Source organism: Podarcis filfolensis (genome assembly GCF_964270895.1).
Source record: "Podarcis filfolensis genome assembly, chromosome: 17".
Lineage (NCBI taxonomy): Eukaryota > Metazoa > Chordata > Lepidosauria > Squamata > Lacertidae > Podarcis > Podarcis filfolensis.
Genome location: NC_139621.1, coordinates 15,324,899 through 15,340,764, shown reverse-complemented (window position 1 = coordinate 15,340,764; position 15,866 = coordinate 15,324,899). Strand labels below are relative to the sequence as shown.

At 42.1% G+C, this 15,866-nt stretch overlaps 1 protein-coding gene across 3 annotated transcripts in view; it reads left to right on the top strand.

The window, feature by feature from the left end:
• The window catches only part of SH3GL2 (SH3 domain containing GRB2 like 2, endophilin A1), an 80,894-nt gene that overhangs the window by 46,474 nt on the left and 18,554 nt on the right, over positions 1-15,866 (top strand). For all 3 annotated transcript variants that reach the window (XM_083593852.1, XM_083593851.1, XM_083593850.1), the window contains one exon: positions 12,598-12,666. In XM_083593852.1, coding sequence (XP_083449978.1) covers positions 12,641-12,666 — 26 coding nt within the window. In that variant the 5' untranslated portion in view covers positions 12,598-12,640. The remainder of the gene's footprint in view (positions 1-12,597; positions 12,667-15,866) is intronic.

The following is a 15,866-nucleotide window of genomic DNA, read 5'->3' as shown; positions in this document are numbered from 1 at the left end:
CAAGGGTTGTTGTTGGGGTGAGTTTCCGCTTGGGAGCAAGAGGAGTTCTCCATTTGCTTGCATAGGTAAAGGCACAGATCTAAATGCAAAACAAATCATTTCAATGTCGGTAAGAACATAAGAGTCTTAATCTCAGGGCTGTTGGTTCAAGTCCCACATTGGGCAAAAGGTTTCCTCCTCTCCAGAGTTTTCCCCAAGCAATCGGAGACTACGCCTGTGAGAAACCAACATCTCCTCCTCCCTTTTCACACCTCTTCTGGTTCTGGGAGACCAGGGGAGAGGGGAGCTAGTCATAGCAGGAGGGCAAGAGATACCCGTGCCTCTTCACCAGCCTGACTCAATTCTGTCTCTTGGCCTTCCTCCTCCCCTGCTTCAGCTCCTGCCTCTGATTCTGGACTCTGCCACAGACTCTCCCAGCTCACTAAGCCCTGTTACTTCTTTCCTGGTCTTCTCCCTCTGACCCCTTATTGTTGTCCCACCACCAATCCCTGGGCTCTGAGCCTCCTTCCTTTGGTGGTTCCCCAGCTGGTCCCTGCCACCATTCCTCTGAATCCAACCAGCCCATGACATCTGGCAATCGATCTCAAAACATAAACAAGGGTATCTAGAGGTCAGCTTTCACAATGCAGAGTCAGTGTGAAAGGAGACATTGGGCACACAATTCTGAACTTTGGGTTAATGCATCTTGTGTTGTGTTTCACACTGCATTGCATATTTTGGCTGAAATGGAATCACAACTGTGCATGGCTACTCCAAACACAATATATGCCATCGTTGGCATCGTTTACCAAATTAATTTGCCTTGGAAGCACCAGCCAAATGAATAATGGTCACAGATCAAACATGGCACCAGACATACTGTTTTCCCAGCTGTAATGTTCCAGCTGTAGATATAACTGTTCTAGTCAAGGGTACTGAATTAAGCACGATGCCATTGAGACAGCTAGCTTGCTCAAGAAAAATGAAACCTTTAATTTGTAGAGCTGTGGCTTATTAGGAAAGAAGCATCACACAGAGTTAGTATTAGAAGAAAATTAAATGAACTGTGGGATGCAAACTAGTTTTAATCTATCTTGCAATTTAAAGGATCTCCCAAATGTGGTCATGAAAAAAAATTCTCAATCACAGAAGCAATTCTGCAAAGAGTTATCTAACTCCTCGGCTCAGTAGAGCTTTATTCCTTTATAATAGGAATAAAATAAAGATGCTGATTTGTTGATATTAGCAAACAGTATTTAGTTCCCGTCTATGTCAGATAAACATGAAATTTCAGAACTGCAGCTGAGAACTGCAGATAAAGAGAACACAGGTTGCGACTCAAGAAATTCATGTGGGATCTCTTTCAGTTGCAGCTTATTGGTTTTTAACCCAGTTGTAGCCAAGCTGTGGAACTCCACGTGGGGCTGAACTATAACTACCACCATTCCTGACCATTGGCCATGCTGGCTGACACGGATGGGAATTATAGGAGGGCCATAGGATGAAAAGCTCCATTTTTATGTCTTTATATATTACATCTATATATTACCTTCTTCCCAAGGTATCCAAGGTGGTTTACAATTTTAAATATTTGAAGAAAGGCTATGAAATAATCCCAGACCAATTTCAGGAGCTAATAGCATGAGCTCCCTAGTTTGGGCTTCTCTTAACCAAACAGGCCTCATCAGTGACTTTGGAACAGGAAATACTTGTGAGATTGGCTGCTCGTTAGTATCTGGTTAAGAACACAGTAACATTCATCAAGAAGATGGGATAAACCAAAATCACAGTGATAATATCACTTAGAGAGTATGATGTTAATTTGCACAAACCTTCTTCTACATTGTGCCTATATAAAGGGGTTGTTTCCCCCCCTGATGATGATATATGGTATTCAGCTAGGTTTTATTTAGAGTAGACCCATTGAAATCAGTGAACATGACCTTCCTGTCATAATGATAGGCATTTCGCTAGCAAATAAATATTGGCCAGAGCACGATGCGTCTTTTCTACTCACGATGGCTAGTGTAATGGTTTGTCAGCAATCCTTCTGGATAGGCTGAGATGTCACATTACAAAAACAAAAAAACAAAACTACCCAACATTATGCACATGGAGATGGAATGACTCATGATTCAAGGCGAAGCTGGAATGCTGTGTGTGCTCAGCATAATTCTGATAGCTTAGGGATATTTGAAGGAAGGTGTTTATCGGCTTCCCGTGGTTTGTTGATTGATTGGGTTTTTGTGTGTGCAAATAAATAACATTAAACTGCAAGATAAATGAATAAAAATGCATTTATTCCATCTGTCTGTCTCCTTGCATTAACTGCTATAACTTTGAATCTTCTCGGCTGCCTTTGATAGAGACAAACCAAACTTTGTTTAGACTACTGTACTGTGCTGAAATTATTCATATTAGTGAGAAGTTCATGCCAGCGATCTCTGCAGCAATACAACAAAGGCACATCACAGTATTGGGGGCGGTGGCGAGGGATTCCTGCGTATTTGCTGCTTATAAATGATCCATGTGGGTTGATTCTGCAGCTACCTAGGATCTGACAATGGACTTTAAGACTGGAATAAAATCTGTCATTTACCTTAAAGATGTGAAGGCTAGGATCCTAGGACTGGGCTGTTGCAGTAGCTTTAAATATTCTAGGAATGGGGGGGGGGAATGAGTATCTCTATATTAAGGTAAATGCCAAAGGATTCTTCAGATCCTTACCAGGATAGAATAGTTGACTGCAACTACTAACTAAAACAAACAAACAAACAAACAGGCTATTCTTGAACACCTTATGCAATCTGCAATGGCTTCAAGTGCTCTCCTGCTCAGTTCTGCCCTTGAGCAGTTAATCTATTGTATTTCCTAGACATGCTCTCTCCCTGAAGATGCTTGGAGATAATGCACAACCTAATTTTATGTGCCTGTTTCAAAATAAAATACAGCCTCCTTTTTAAATAGTAAGACTGTGTACACTCCATGCATTTAAAGCATTTTCCTCCTTCCCAGGAATCCAGCTCATCACAGAACTACAATTTCTAGCACCCTTAACAAACTACCATTCCCAAGATTCAGGGCGGGGGGACTAATGATGCTTAAATTCATGATGTGTATGCAACCGAGGTGAGAGCCTAAATGCAGGTGGTAGATCTCAGACAACTGCCTTTCCTCAAAGGCGTTACATTGAGGCCACACATGTATTACTGTGATTGCTTCACTAAATATGTGCATTTTTGTAGCCATCAGTGTCACATCAAAGCAGAGAGCGTGGCAACATTTGAAACTTCAGAAGTGGCTGTGTCTGCTCTTCCTCCTTCCTCTGGAAGCCTGTACAGTGGTACCTCAGGTTAAGTACTTAATTCGTTCTGGAGGTCCGTTCTTAACCTGAAACTGTTCTTAACCTGAAGCACCACTTTAGCTAATGCGGCCTCCCACTGCTGCTGTGCTGCCGCCACGCGATTTCTGTTCTCATCCTGAAGCAAAGTTCTTAAACCCGAGGTACTATTTCTGGGTTAGTGGAATCTGAAACCTGAAGCGTCTGTAACCTGAAGCATCTGTATGTAGAAACCTTCTGTATGTAGAAACCTTCTGTATGTAGAAACCTTCACCTACCTAAATTGCAAACAGCAGCAACAAGAAATTTCAAAAGTTTGACATGTTCAGAATGATCTTACCAAACCTTGTAGCCCTGAAATATAGGTGGAGACGGAGGCTGAGAAACTGCTCATAATTCTCTGTTAGCTTTACCACCTAAGATGACTTGACCAGCCTCCACAGCAGTTCATACCCAGGGAGAGCGTGCTTGCATGCGTGGAATGGTGCGTTCTGGTTAAGTTCAGCTATCAGAATATCTGCTGCCAGCTGGGGAGAGCAAGTGATAACTTGTCAGCCAGATGATCAGGGAAGCTAAAGCCGGCTTTCTGAGCAGAAATTTGGCAGCTGGGGGGGGGGGGACACACACACACACAAAAAACAAAAGCTACTCCTAAGGTCCACATAAAACAATTGCAAAAATACTTCCATAATGAAAATGAAGCAGCCTTGTTATTCCGAATGTCCCCTTTCTGCGTTATCACTTGAACTGTTGCTGACTTGGCATTATGCTATGCTATGCAAATCTCTTCCCCCTGAAATTAGCAACATTGATTTACGTTTAGGATGTGCCGTGTGTCCCTGGCTGACAGCATTTGTCCTGCGGCTTTGCTGACCTTGTGCACGGCAGATCTGCTGTATCGTGAGCGACTTTCACGCCGCTGCTCTTTCTGTCCTCCCACACAGACGTTGCCTTTTGGTCCCCGGTGGATGTGTAGCTTTTAGGTAGAATGCAAAAGCACTGCAGTAGAGGCTCTGCAGCGATGGGCTGGAAGAATGCGCAGCAGGGCCGTTGCTGCCAAACTAGGTACCGGCTATGGCTCAAATCTTTTGCTCTTGTTCTTTGCTGCCTGAGTCACAGGAATGTACTAGATCGTGCAGCCTTAAACTGCTGAGCAAGGCTAGAAGGAATCTTATTTTTAAAGGTGTTTTTTTTTAAAAAAGAAATCACCACCAGATAAACTGAAATCAAATGCTAATTCCAAACAAGGGGAACTTGGGTCTTCTATATCAATCAATCAATCAATCATTATTACGGTCCAGAGACCCAACAAATTGTTACAAAGCAATGCACAATTCAGACAGCCTACCTCCAGGTTAAACAAGCATTTTGTTCAGACTTAAAGATAGGCATCATTGGTTCTTGCAACCACCGATAAAAACTTCGCCATTGCTAATGTTCTAGCGTTTGTCCGGTCTTCCAATAGGAACCTTACATAGTGAGCGTCTGCTTTTCCCGGGAAAGGTACCAGCAAGGGTAATATCAGTTCAGCCCTGGCTTGCTCATATTTCGCACAGTGCAGCAAAATATGTTTTATAGAATCGATGTCTTGAGCACACGAGCAAAGTCTGTCCTGGTAGGGAACTCCTCTCAACCTGCCACCCAACACTGCAGAAGGAAAGACGTTTAGTCTGGCTTTGGTGAAAAGCCTTCGATAATTTGGTACTGTCAGGTTTTTAATGTAAGATGTTAACTTAAAGACATGCCCATATTGTACTCCTACTGCCAGTGGACTACAGACTGCGTGTGATCGAGATCGCAAGTCACTGTGTGCATTATCCCATAATCTTTGCTTTAACGTCTTTAGGGTGCCTTCATAACCCAGGTAATAAAGTTGGGGGGATGACAGACCAATAGAGGTGGCTTTTCTAGCCATGGTTTTCTGCCATTTGCTGACAAACTCCTCATTGGTCAGGTGTTGGTACAAACCCTTCCCTATATCAAATACTGAAATCCTGAGCCAATGTTTTAGGACAGCCCACCATGCTTTAGTTGAAATTGGGCATTCACCAGCTTCTAACAGAAGTATGGAGTTGGGGACACAGTTAGGTACCTTGGGTCTTCCAGGTGTTGCTGAATTACATCAGCCCAGAAGCATGACCATGCGCCAGTGATGGTTAGAGTTGTAATTTGGCAACATCTCAAAGACCAAAAGTTCCCTTCCTACGTGCTGCTTTATCAGACTTGCCCTCTACGTGGTCTGAAAGTGGAAACCTTCACAAGTCAAACAATGGATGTTCTTTATTGCTGGGTGTCCATTGAGACAAACCTTGAATTCCTTGGGGCCAGCGTTAACTTCAGGGGGTCCTGAACCAGAGAAACTTAAGGTGTGAGAGTATGGGCAGATCTATACCACATCTTTGAAGCACATCTAAGGCACAGTTTAAAACATGACTTCCTCCTCAGAATCCTGGGAGCTGTAGTTTGTCAAGAATGCTGATAATGATAGAAGCACAGAATTGTAGAGTTAGAAGGGACCCTGAGGATTATCTAGTTCAACCCCAGCAATGCAGGAATCTCAACAAAAGCATCCCTGGCAGATGGCCAAAGAAGGAAGAGTCCACAACCTCCCAAGGGAGACCGTTCCACTGTCTCTTACTGTCAGAAAGTTCTTCCTGAAGTTTAGTCGGAATCTCTTTTCTTTTAACTTCAAGCCATTGGTTTCAATCCTGCCCTCCAGAGCAGCTCTGTGAGGGTAGTTCCGTGAGAATGAAACTGTAGTTCCCACGATTCTTTGGGGAAAGTGATGTCTTTTTAATGTGCATTGGATCTGCTTTGCATGTTTGGTGTGGATCTGTGCTGGCTGTGGTGGAAGAAAATCACAAGCTCCTCCAGATCTAGAGCAGATAATAAGTTTTCAATTTCTTTAGTTATTGGTGGTGGTGGGGTACTCAAGTAAGACTTCTTGCGCAGGGGCCTGTTTCCTACATTACTTGATAGCAGTCTTGGAAATGTCATGGCACTGGGAGCCATAGTCCATCTTGGTTTTCTTTTTTCTTTTTCTTTTTCTTTTTGCGGGTGTACCTGCATGGTGTATGCAGATATTATTGCTGCATTAAAATGTACAAACTATTGTTAGAATGGCATTCTAAAGATGAAGAAGTTAAGACGGTTATGATTAAATGGGCTAAAGATTTTGGTTATAATATTCAATTAGAAGTATGGGAAAGATTATGGACAAAAACTATTAATTTCACTGCATGTATGGCACTTAAGGAAAATTTAATGAAGTTGATCTATAGGTGGTATTTGACACCGACCAAACTTGCTAAAATGTATAGGATCCAAGATAAGGTTTGCTGGAAATGTAAGGAAAAGGAAAGGAATTTCTATCACATGTGGTGGACTTGTACTAAGATCAAAGCCTACTGGGATATGATATATAATGAATTGAAAAAGGTATTTAAAAATACTTTTAGTTAAAAAAACCCCAGAGGCTTTTCTATTGGGTATAATAGGAGATGAAATTCCCCAAAAGGACTTAAATATATTTATGTATGCAGACCAAGATGATTGAATATGCAGAATTGGCGAAGCTGACAGGGAAAATCCGAAAGCAGTGTGACAAACTGTTTGAAAAGGACTGGAGTAAATTCTTACAATATATTAAGGAACATTGTAAACATTTAAAAACGTTTGCAGGATTGATTTAAAATATTTTGTAATGTTATGATTAGATACCTCTTTACAAATATTTGAGTTTATTTATAAGCATAGAAAGAAGCTAAATAGGGTAATAGAGAAATGCTAAGATGAATGTTAGTATTTATGGAAGCCGGGGAATGGGAGGGGGGGAGAATCGATGCTCTGCTTGAGCAAAGATGTATGTGATGATAAAATTTTATTTTGATTGTACTTAAAAAGAGAGAAAATTTAATAAATATTATTTTAAAAAATTACATTTTCAAGGTGCACAGGCAAAAAATTCTAGAATGGCAACTTAAAAAAACGACAGCATTTGAAATGGCTTCAAAAAAGAAGGCAGCAAATAAATGTGAGAACCCTGAATTATTCAAAGGAGAAGATGTGCAGTTAAGATCTTTACAAAACACAAGGCAGATTTCTGTATTTATTTTTAAAAAGCAACTTGCAATTACACACTACCCTGGAAAAAGAAGAAGCATGAAAATGTTCACTTAAACTGCTCTTTGAGGACAGGTACTCTAACTAGGGTGAGAGGATGATACTGAAACCACTTTATATTTGATCCCCTCTTTTGTCATAGGAGTAGCGATAGATTAGTTACGGTCACCTTCATGTGTTAAAAGTCCTTGGAATGCCATTCCCTTCACCGGTCTCCTCTTTAGTTGTTGAGGTACTTAGAACAAGACTGTGTTTTAAAATAAGTAAATAAATGATAAACCACTGAAGTTGTCAAGGATGTTGCTTCAGGGTTGATGTGATCAAGCGTTGGTTACTCTGGCTGTGCTCCAAGTTTAATAAAGAACATTTAGTTTTCAGGTTATTCTCCTGTACGATATTGCAGGACTCTTCTCTCTCCCTGCCCTCCGATTCTCCCTTCAGTAGATTGCCAACCATTATAATTCTTGCCTGGTTTGTTCTTGGTTAGCATGGGAAAGAGAAGGAACAAGATGCTGGTCAGTTGGGGGTGGCCTGCAGTGGGGCTGGGCAGCTATTTTTCTGCCACTTGGGATGCAAAGATGCTAGGTAGAGAACCCCTACACTGTGTTGCCCACAAAAAGCTGCCCTTTCTTCCTCCTGCAGTACTACAGATGACCATGAGGTTTATAGATTCAGGTAGGTAGCCGTGTTGGTCTGACACAGTTGAAAAAAAATAAAAAAATTGTCCAGTAGCACCTTAGAGATCAACTAAGTTTGTTCTGGGTCTAAGCTTTCGTGTGCATGAACACCTCTTCAGATAAACTGAAACAGAAGTCACCAGACCCTTATATATAGTGGGAGGGTGGGGTGGGGTTTTTCTCAGGAGGGTAGTAGGAGATGGGTGATTGACTCAATGGGTATGGTAAACCTGTTGACGACTGTTAACGACTACCGGTACCCATTGAGTCAATCACCCATCTCCTACAGTGGTACCTCGGGTTACAGACGCTTCAGGTTACAGACTCCGCTAACCCAGAAATAATACCTCGGGTTAAGAACTTTGCTTCAGCATGAGAACAGAAATCGTGCTCCAGCGGCACAGCGGCAGTGGGAGGCCCCATTAGCTAAAGCGGTACCTCAGGTTAAGAACAGTTTCAGGTTAAGAACAGACCTCCAGAACGAATTAAGTTCTTAATCCGAGATACCACCGTACTACCCTTCTGAGAAACCCCTCCCACTATATATAAGGGTCTGGTGACTTCTGTTTCAATGTATCTGAAGAGGTGTGCATGCACACGAAAGCTTATGCCCAGAACAAACTTAGTTGGTCTCTAAGGTGTTACTGGGCAATTTTTTTATTTATTTTGTGAGGTTTATCTTTATTCAGACATGGGGCACTCCAGATCCAAACAGCCTTAAATTCATCCCAGGGAAACTGGTGCTGGTATCTAGAACTGCAGAATTCTCCTCTCCATCTGCCACATATTGCTCACGCCTAGCAAGACAGCTCTTCAGGGCTGAAGGAATTGAAAGCACCTTCTTCTTTGCAACAGGCCTCACCACAGTCGCAAAGAAAAGCGAAGATGTGGATTGGCATTTAATAAAGCCATATATTTATGCAACTATTATGCTTAACATCAAGCACCAGCCAGCCAACCCTGACTGTAAAAACCCATTCTCATGGCGTCTTAATTCCTCACACTCCGATTTCAAGCAGAGCTTTCGTCACCTGGCGGTGGTCTCATTTAGCTTTTCAATTTCAATATGAGAGATAAAGCCCGAGCAATAAGAAATTATTTGTATTCCTTCTAGGCAATTGTGTGGCAAATGTCACCCATTAGCGTAGAGGATTAACACTGTTCTCTCTGTGTGTATTTCTATTTGCAAGAGTTAGAAAAAACATGACGGGTGCATATGGATATGGATATAGGATGGTACAGGGATGGGAAAACCTTTTGCGGTCAGAAAGACCACAAAGGTGGTTGGAACAATAGAGGAACTCTTACCTTTATACAGTAGGGGTTACACGAACTGTGCAAAAACCAGATGTTTCTACAACAGAGATCTCTCCATCCTCCATTCAGGCCTGTTTCCAGGCACAATTCAAAGCGCTGGTTATTACTTATAAAGCCCTTTACAGGTTTAGGTCCAAGCTATCTGAAAGACCATATTCCCCCTTATGAACCTGCCCAGGTTCTGAGATCTTTGTGGGAGCCACTTCTCTCACCCCGCCACCTTCACAGATACGCTTGGTAGGGATGCAGGACAGGGCCTTCTTGGTAGCTGCTCCCAGACCTTGGAACTCTCTCCCTGGAGAAGCCAGACTGGCTCCCTCCTTGCTGTCCTTCCACTGGCAGGTGAAGACCTTCTTATTCCAACAGACTTTGGGGAACTGGCTGCTTTCCGTGAAAGGGCTGGTGCCATGCTGGTTTTTAATATAATTATTTGTTTGTTTTTGAGGGAGAGGGAGAGAGAGAGAGAGAGAGAGAGATAGAGATAGAGAGAGAGAGAGAGAGATGAGGAGGCGGCGGCAGAGATTTAATAGAATCATTTTTTAAAATCATTGCATTTTTTCTACGCTTTTAGCTGTTATTATTTTATCTGTAACCTGCACTGAGTCCATGTCAGGGGACAAGGCTGAGTAGTAGTAGTGATGATGATGATGATGATAATAATAATAGACATCAGGGGAAGGGGTTATGTATATTGTTAAATATAATCCATTTCATTGACAAAAAGAATAGATTACATGGGAAAGCAGCTGGAATTGACACCCACAGGATTAATTTTTCATTTCTAGCTATTGCAAATAGTTGTTTCGACTGAGATGCATTATAACGATGCTAAATCTTGCTCTTAACCTTGACTTTCGGTTTCCATGTGCAAAGCATTCTGCAAACTAAACCGGTAGCACTTGAAACAGGAAAGAAAACATGGGAATAGCCATCATTTAAAGCACTGCAATCTTTCTTAACCAAGAAAAGTTTGAACAGTCTCCAATTTTGAATATCCTGTTTTATTGGGGTGGAGGGTGTCAAAGTTTTGCCTCTTAAGCTGTTTCAAATGATAATAATTAGTTCTAAACATTTTTAGCTGCAATTTAAGGCTTGATAATTCCTGTTGTTCTCTCTGTGTTTTAAGAGAGATGCTTAGGCACAATGTTTCTGACTTGGCAAATAAATCTCTAAGCCAGTAGCCAATTCAGTATGTTTCTGGAAGGACACCTCTCAAATTACTGAAGGAAGCAGCATACCAACTCCAGCAAGATTTACCACTGACTGTAACACGTCTCACTTTCAGATTAGTACGTCCTGATTCTGCAAATGTTTCTATAACTATTCTGGAAAGAAGAGCTGATAGTGAACACCCTTGATTTATTCCCCTGTGCAGGCAGACTTGAGGTGAATATAGCTGGGCAATAACTGCTTAAAAAAACCTGTCTCCAAAGTAATCTTAGAAGGAAGTTCCATTCAAACTGCTCAAAAGCTTGAAGATGTCTAATTGGATTAGAAGCATTTAGGATTTAGCTTGGGGGCACCATGGTAGACCACATTCAGTGCCCTCCTGACTGAATTGCTGGGTGGGCATAAAGACCGTTATTTACGCATTTCAGAATGAACTGATTAAATCTTGTTAGTCATCATTATCAAGAAAATGGTTTTCTCACTTAACGTTGCTGCCCCAAAAGATCTATACATCATCATTTATCAACGTGAACAGGCTGTACAGGTTCATTGATTGAGGGTCCTTATCTGGTTTGGGTGCAACAACGTGTCTGGATTGCTTCCAAGAAGCAGGAATAACACTTCCATCCAGGATACAATTAAGCAGAAGTGAAAGATGAGGGATTCAGATATCTGCTAAATGTCCGTAAACTCTTAAGTTAGACCATCATTACTCAGTATTTACCATTTTAAGGTGTGTGGGGGTTGTTGTTTTTTGGAAAAATTCATCATCAACTTCTTCAGCTAAAATGGGCTGATTCAGATCACCTTGATGCTCTGCTTTTAGAGCCATTCTGGTCCAGCTCCATGTCATCAAGTGATATAATTAGATTGTCTAAAGAAGCCAGTAAGAGCTGTTCGACAGTGGAATTTGCTGCCAAGGAGTGTGGTGGAGTCTCCTTCTTTTGAGGTCTTTAAGCAGAGGCTTGACAACCATATGTCAGGAGTGCTCTGATGGTGTTTCCTGCTTGGCAGGGGGTTGGACTCGATGGCCCTTGTGGTCTCTTCCAACTCTATGATTCTATGATTCTATGATTCTATGATTCTATGATTCTATGATTCTATGATTCTAAGCCCAGTATACACTATCGCCTGCTTTGGAAGTCTTCCTTGAAATCTATTGTGAGTGTGGATTTCATGCATAGAATGCCTTTTGAAACCTCTAAAGCTATGGTTTCGTGCTTTTTTCCTTGCCTTGCATAAATCCTTTACAGGAAGATTCTGTTGATTATTAAGCCTGATGGTGACAAAAGTGTATTTCTGGCTTGCAAACAAAATCACGATGCTTAAGAACAATCACCGTCACCAATCCTGGCACAACTGTACTCGCTGCTAATTAGTTTCCAGGTGCAATTCCAAGTGCTGGTGTGGACCTATAAAGCCTTACATGGCTCAGGACCTCAATACCTTAAGGATTGCCTCTCCTTAAATAGGTACCGCTCCAGCGGGAAGGTAAACGGCGTTTCCGTGCGCTGCTCTGGTTCGCCAGAAGCGGCTTAGTCATGCTGGCCACATGACCCGGAAGCTGTATGCTGGCTTCCTCGGCCAATAAAGCAAGATGAGCATCGCAACTCCAGAGTCAGTCACGACTGGACCTAATGGTCAGGGGTCCCTTTACCTTTATGGCTATTAAATAACCTACAGCCTGTGAAAGTGTGGGGGAGAGGACTGCTGTTATAATAACTACTTTATTATTAGGCTGGCTGTCAGTATGCTTTTTATTATGTTTCTATCAAGTTCTGTAATGTGTTTTTAAAGTTGTTCACCACCCTGGGAGCTTTTGATAAATGGTGGCATATAAATGGAATTAATAATAATTTTAAAACATCACTCCATCCTTGCTTCCTTCAAGGAAAGGCATTCTACGCTGGGAATTAAAGTCTCATATCAAAGCTCCTTCTGGCTTATCAGTTTCATCTGGATTTATCTTGTTTTGCTTTTCTTTGTCTGCAGAAAGTGAGTGAGAAGGTTGGTGGAGCAGAAGGAACCAAGCTAGATGAGGATTTCAAGGAAATGGAAAGGGTAAGTCTGAAAGACTGCTATTACATCTTTCATATTATTTCAGCAATGCCTGATTTACTTCTCTCTATTTTCAACCAAGAAATAAAAATAACAGGTGGGTGGATCCTAATTCAATTAATGTAGGATTCATCATCATCATCATCATCATAATTTTTATTTATTTATACCCCGCCCATCTGGTTGGGCCTCCCCAGCCACTCTGGGCGGCTTCCAAAAAAACATTAGAATACTGTAATACATCAAACATTAAAAGCTTCCCTAAACAGGGCTGCCTTCAGGTGTCTTCTAAAAGTCTGGTAGTTGTTGTTCTCTTTGACATCTGGTGGGAGGGCGTTCCACAGGGCGGGTGCCACTACCGAGAAAGCCCTCTGCCTGGTTCCCTGTAACTTGGCCTCTCGCAGTAAGGGAACCGCCAGAAGGCCCTCGGTGCTGGACCTCAGAGTATGGCTGGGCAGCGTTTACACATTTGGAGATTTCCCATGACATCTTTTTCTGGCAAGTTTTCTTACTTAACACAAAACAAAAAATGCTGCTAGACAGGCTACTGCTTACAAGACGAGTCTTTGGTAGCAGCCCAGCAAGACCATGTGGTTTTGATGCTCTCTTTACAAGTAAGGAGTAATACAGTCATCAAGTAGGACAAACTGTCATTGCAAACCTGTACACACATTGTGTGAGCTTGAGCATGTGCAAGGAGAAATTAAAATCATTTGGAGAGAGGAAAGGAAATCTAGTTTATGCTTCACCATAAAAGGAATCCAAAGAATTCTCTTGACACGAGAACCAGAAGAGTAAGCTTGCATGGCGATGCTGCAATTCAAAGCTTATCCCGGTTCATGTCTGTTTGAAGTGAGGCTTAGGAAGCTCTCTTTATCAACAGGCCTGTGGTTGTAGATCTAAAGTAGCCCAAACCATATGCACAGACACTGACATGTTTTACTTGGGGGAAAAAATTATTAAAGCACCATTGCAATTAGGGCCAAAATGTATAGTTAATTAATCATTTGGAACAATTGATTAAAAACCCTTTGAATGTTATTTTAAAAATGTGCCTCTGATTAATTGATTGCACGGGCAGCAGATTTCAAGGAGCAGATTTAATTTTTTGAATAGTTTGTTTTAAGTACCAGCTTTTACAAAGCCACAAATGACAGGCACCATTTTAGCAGGGGAGGGTATCTCTTTTAAGATGGTGCTTGTTGTGATTTGTGCGTGCTCCACCTGGAAACCAACTCTGCTTTTTAATAATAACAACAACAAACAACAACAACAACAGTAATAATAATATATTATTTGTACCCTGCCCATCTGGCTGGGTTTCCCTAGCCACTTTGGGTGGCTTCCAACAAAGCTTAAAAATACATTAAAATGTCACACATAAAAAACTTCCCTGAACAGGGCTGCCTTCAGATGTCTTATGAATGTTAGGTAGTTATTTATCTCTTTGACATCTGGTGGGAAGGCGTTCCACAGGGTGGGCGCCACTACCGAGAAGGCCCTCTGCCTGGTTCCCTGTAGCTTTGCTTCTTGCAGTGAGGGAACCACCAGAGGCCCTCGGCACTGGACCTCAGTGTCCGGGCAGAACAATGGGGGTGGAGATGCTCCTTCAGGTCTACTGGGCCGAGGCCGTTTAGGGCTTTAAAGGTCAACACCAACACTTTGAATTGTGCTTGGAAACATACTGGGAACCAATGATAGTTGACTTCTTTTTTTTTGTTATTAACATTTATGCACCCCCTCCCCATGTTCTGCCCACCTCCTCACAACAAACCCATGAGGGAGGTCAGACTGAGAGACTGTGCTTAGTCCAGTGAGCTGCATCGCCGAGTGTGGATTCCAACCATTGCAAGGAGGAAAACCAAGACCTACTTAACCTGGGATTTAACCCCACTGAATTCAAAAAGGACTTAACCTCGGAACAGGCATGCATAGGACTGCATTGCTAGTAATTCAGGCGGCAATCTCGTACCTACCTAGGGATAAGCCCCATTGAAATGAATGGGACATATATAGAGGTTTTAAACCCCTACTACTAATTGACGTTGATGGCTTTAATCAAATGTTGGACCTAGTTATGATAAAACAATTAGCACACTGTGTAGGAAATCAGGTATTCAAATGATACCCAGTTTCTTATTACCGCTGAATTCGGAAGAGACTATTACTTTTATCTTGTCATATGCCGCCATATCACAGGTGAATAGAAGGATTAAGAGAGAAAGCTCCAGTGTCCCAATTTGGCAGGAGAGATTGAATATTTCGCATGGCCTCTGGTCTTTCTTCCATACCCATGGCAGTTGCCAGTATAAATGTGCTTCTAGATACACATTCCCATCCACAACATGATGCTGATCTGAGCCCCATTGAAAGGGCTGGATGCTACTTTTGATGTGAATGGACAACGTCTGGATTGGAGCCCAATTTTCAGCAGCTTCAACCACGTCCACTTATTTTGCCTTCCAATGAAATTTGTGTTCATCTACTTTTGCTTTGTGCTTTAAGCCCATGACTCATTAGGGAAAGTGGATAAAGGCAGAGAATTGAATGATAACCTGAAAGCGGAAGATGGGCAGCCAGACGAAAGCTAGATCCTTGCATATGCTTGTTCTATTTTCTTTGGACATCTACATGCCGTTTTAATGATTGGTGGGCTGTTGAGTGTTCACTGCAGTGAAGGAAGATTACTAGGTCTGTGTTTGCTCTGATGAACACCTGTGCCAGAAATGTGGAAGGGAGGAGGAAGTGGCAAAGGCAATGAAACATCTATAAATGCTTCCTCCTGCAAAGGAACAAGCAGGCCAGGTGCGCTCGGGCTGTACCAGTGGGTTGTCCCAATATTCTAGCAGAATGACACCAACTGTTCCTAATAAAAGGGTTGCTTGTTCATGATCACTAGGAGGCAGGTTTTGCCTGTGTCTTGCAGTGGTGATTTTGAAGACCTGCTTCCAGGGCCTGTCATTAGCCCCATCCAGTCATTCAAAGCATTGTGGGAGGGTGGCATCGCAGCAGCAGTGAGGAAATTCTGGTGCAGAAGGCAAGGAAAATATTCCGGGGAGAGGGGTGGAAGAGGGACAATTTCATGTCCCTTGGTGTGATACTGGATCTCCCCATCTAGGTCCCACTTAAAAAAAGAATGAAAATATTCAATAGTTTGTAATATATACCTATTTCCTTAAAACTACATAACAGATTAGGGATGC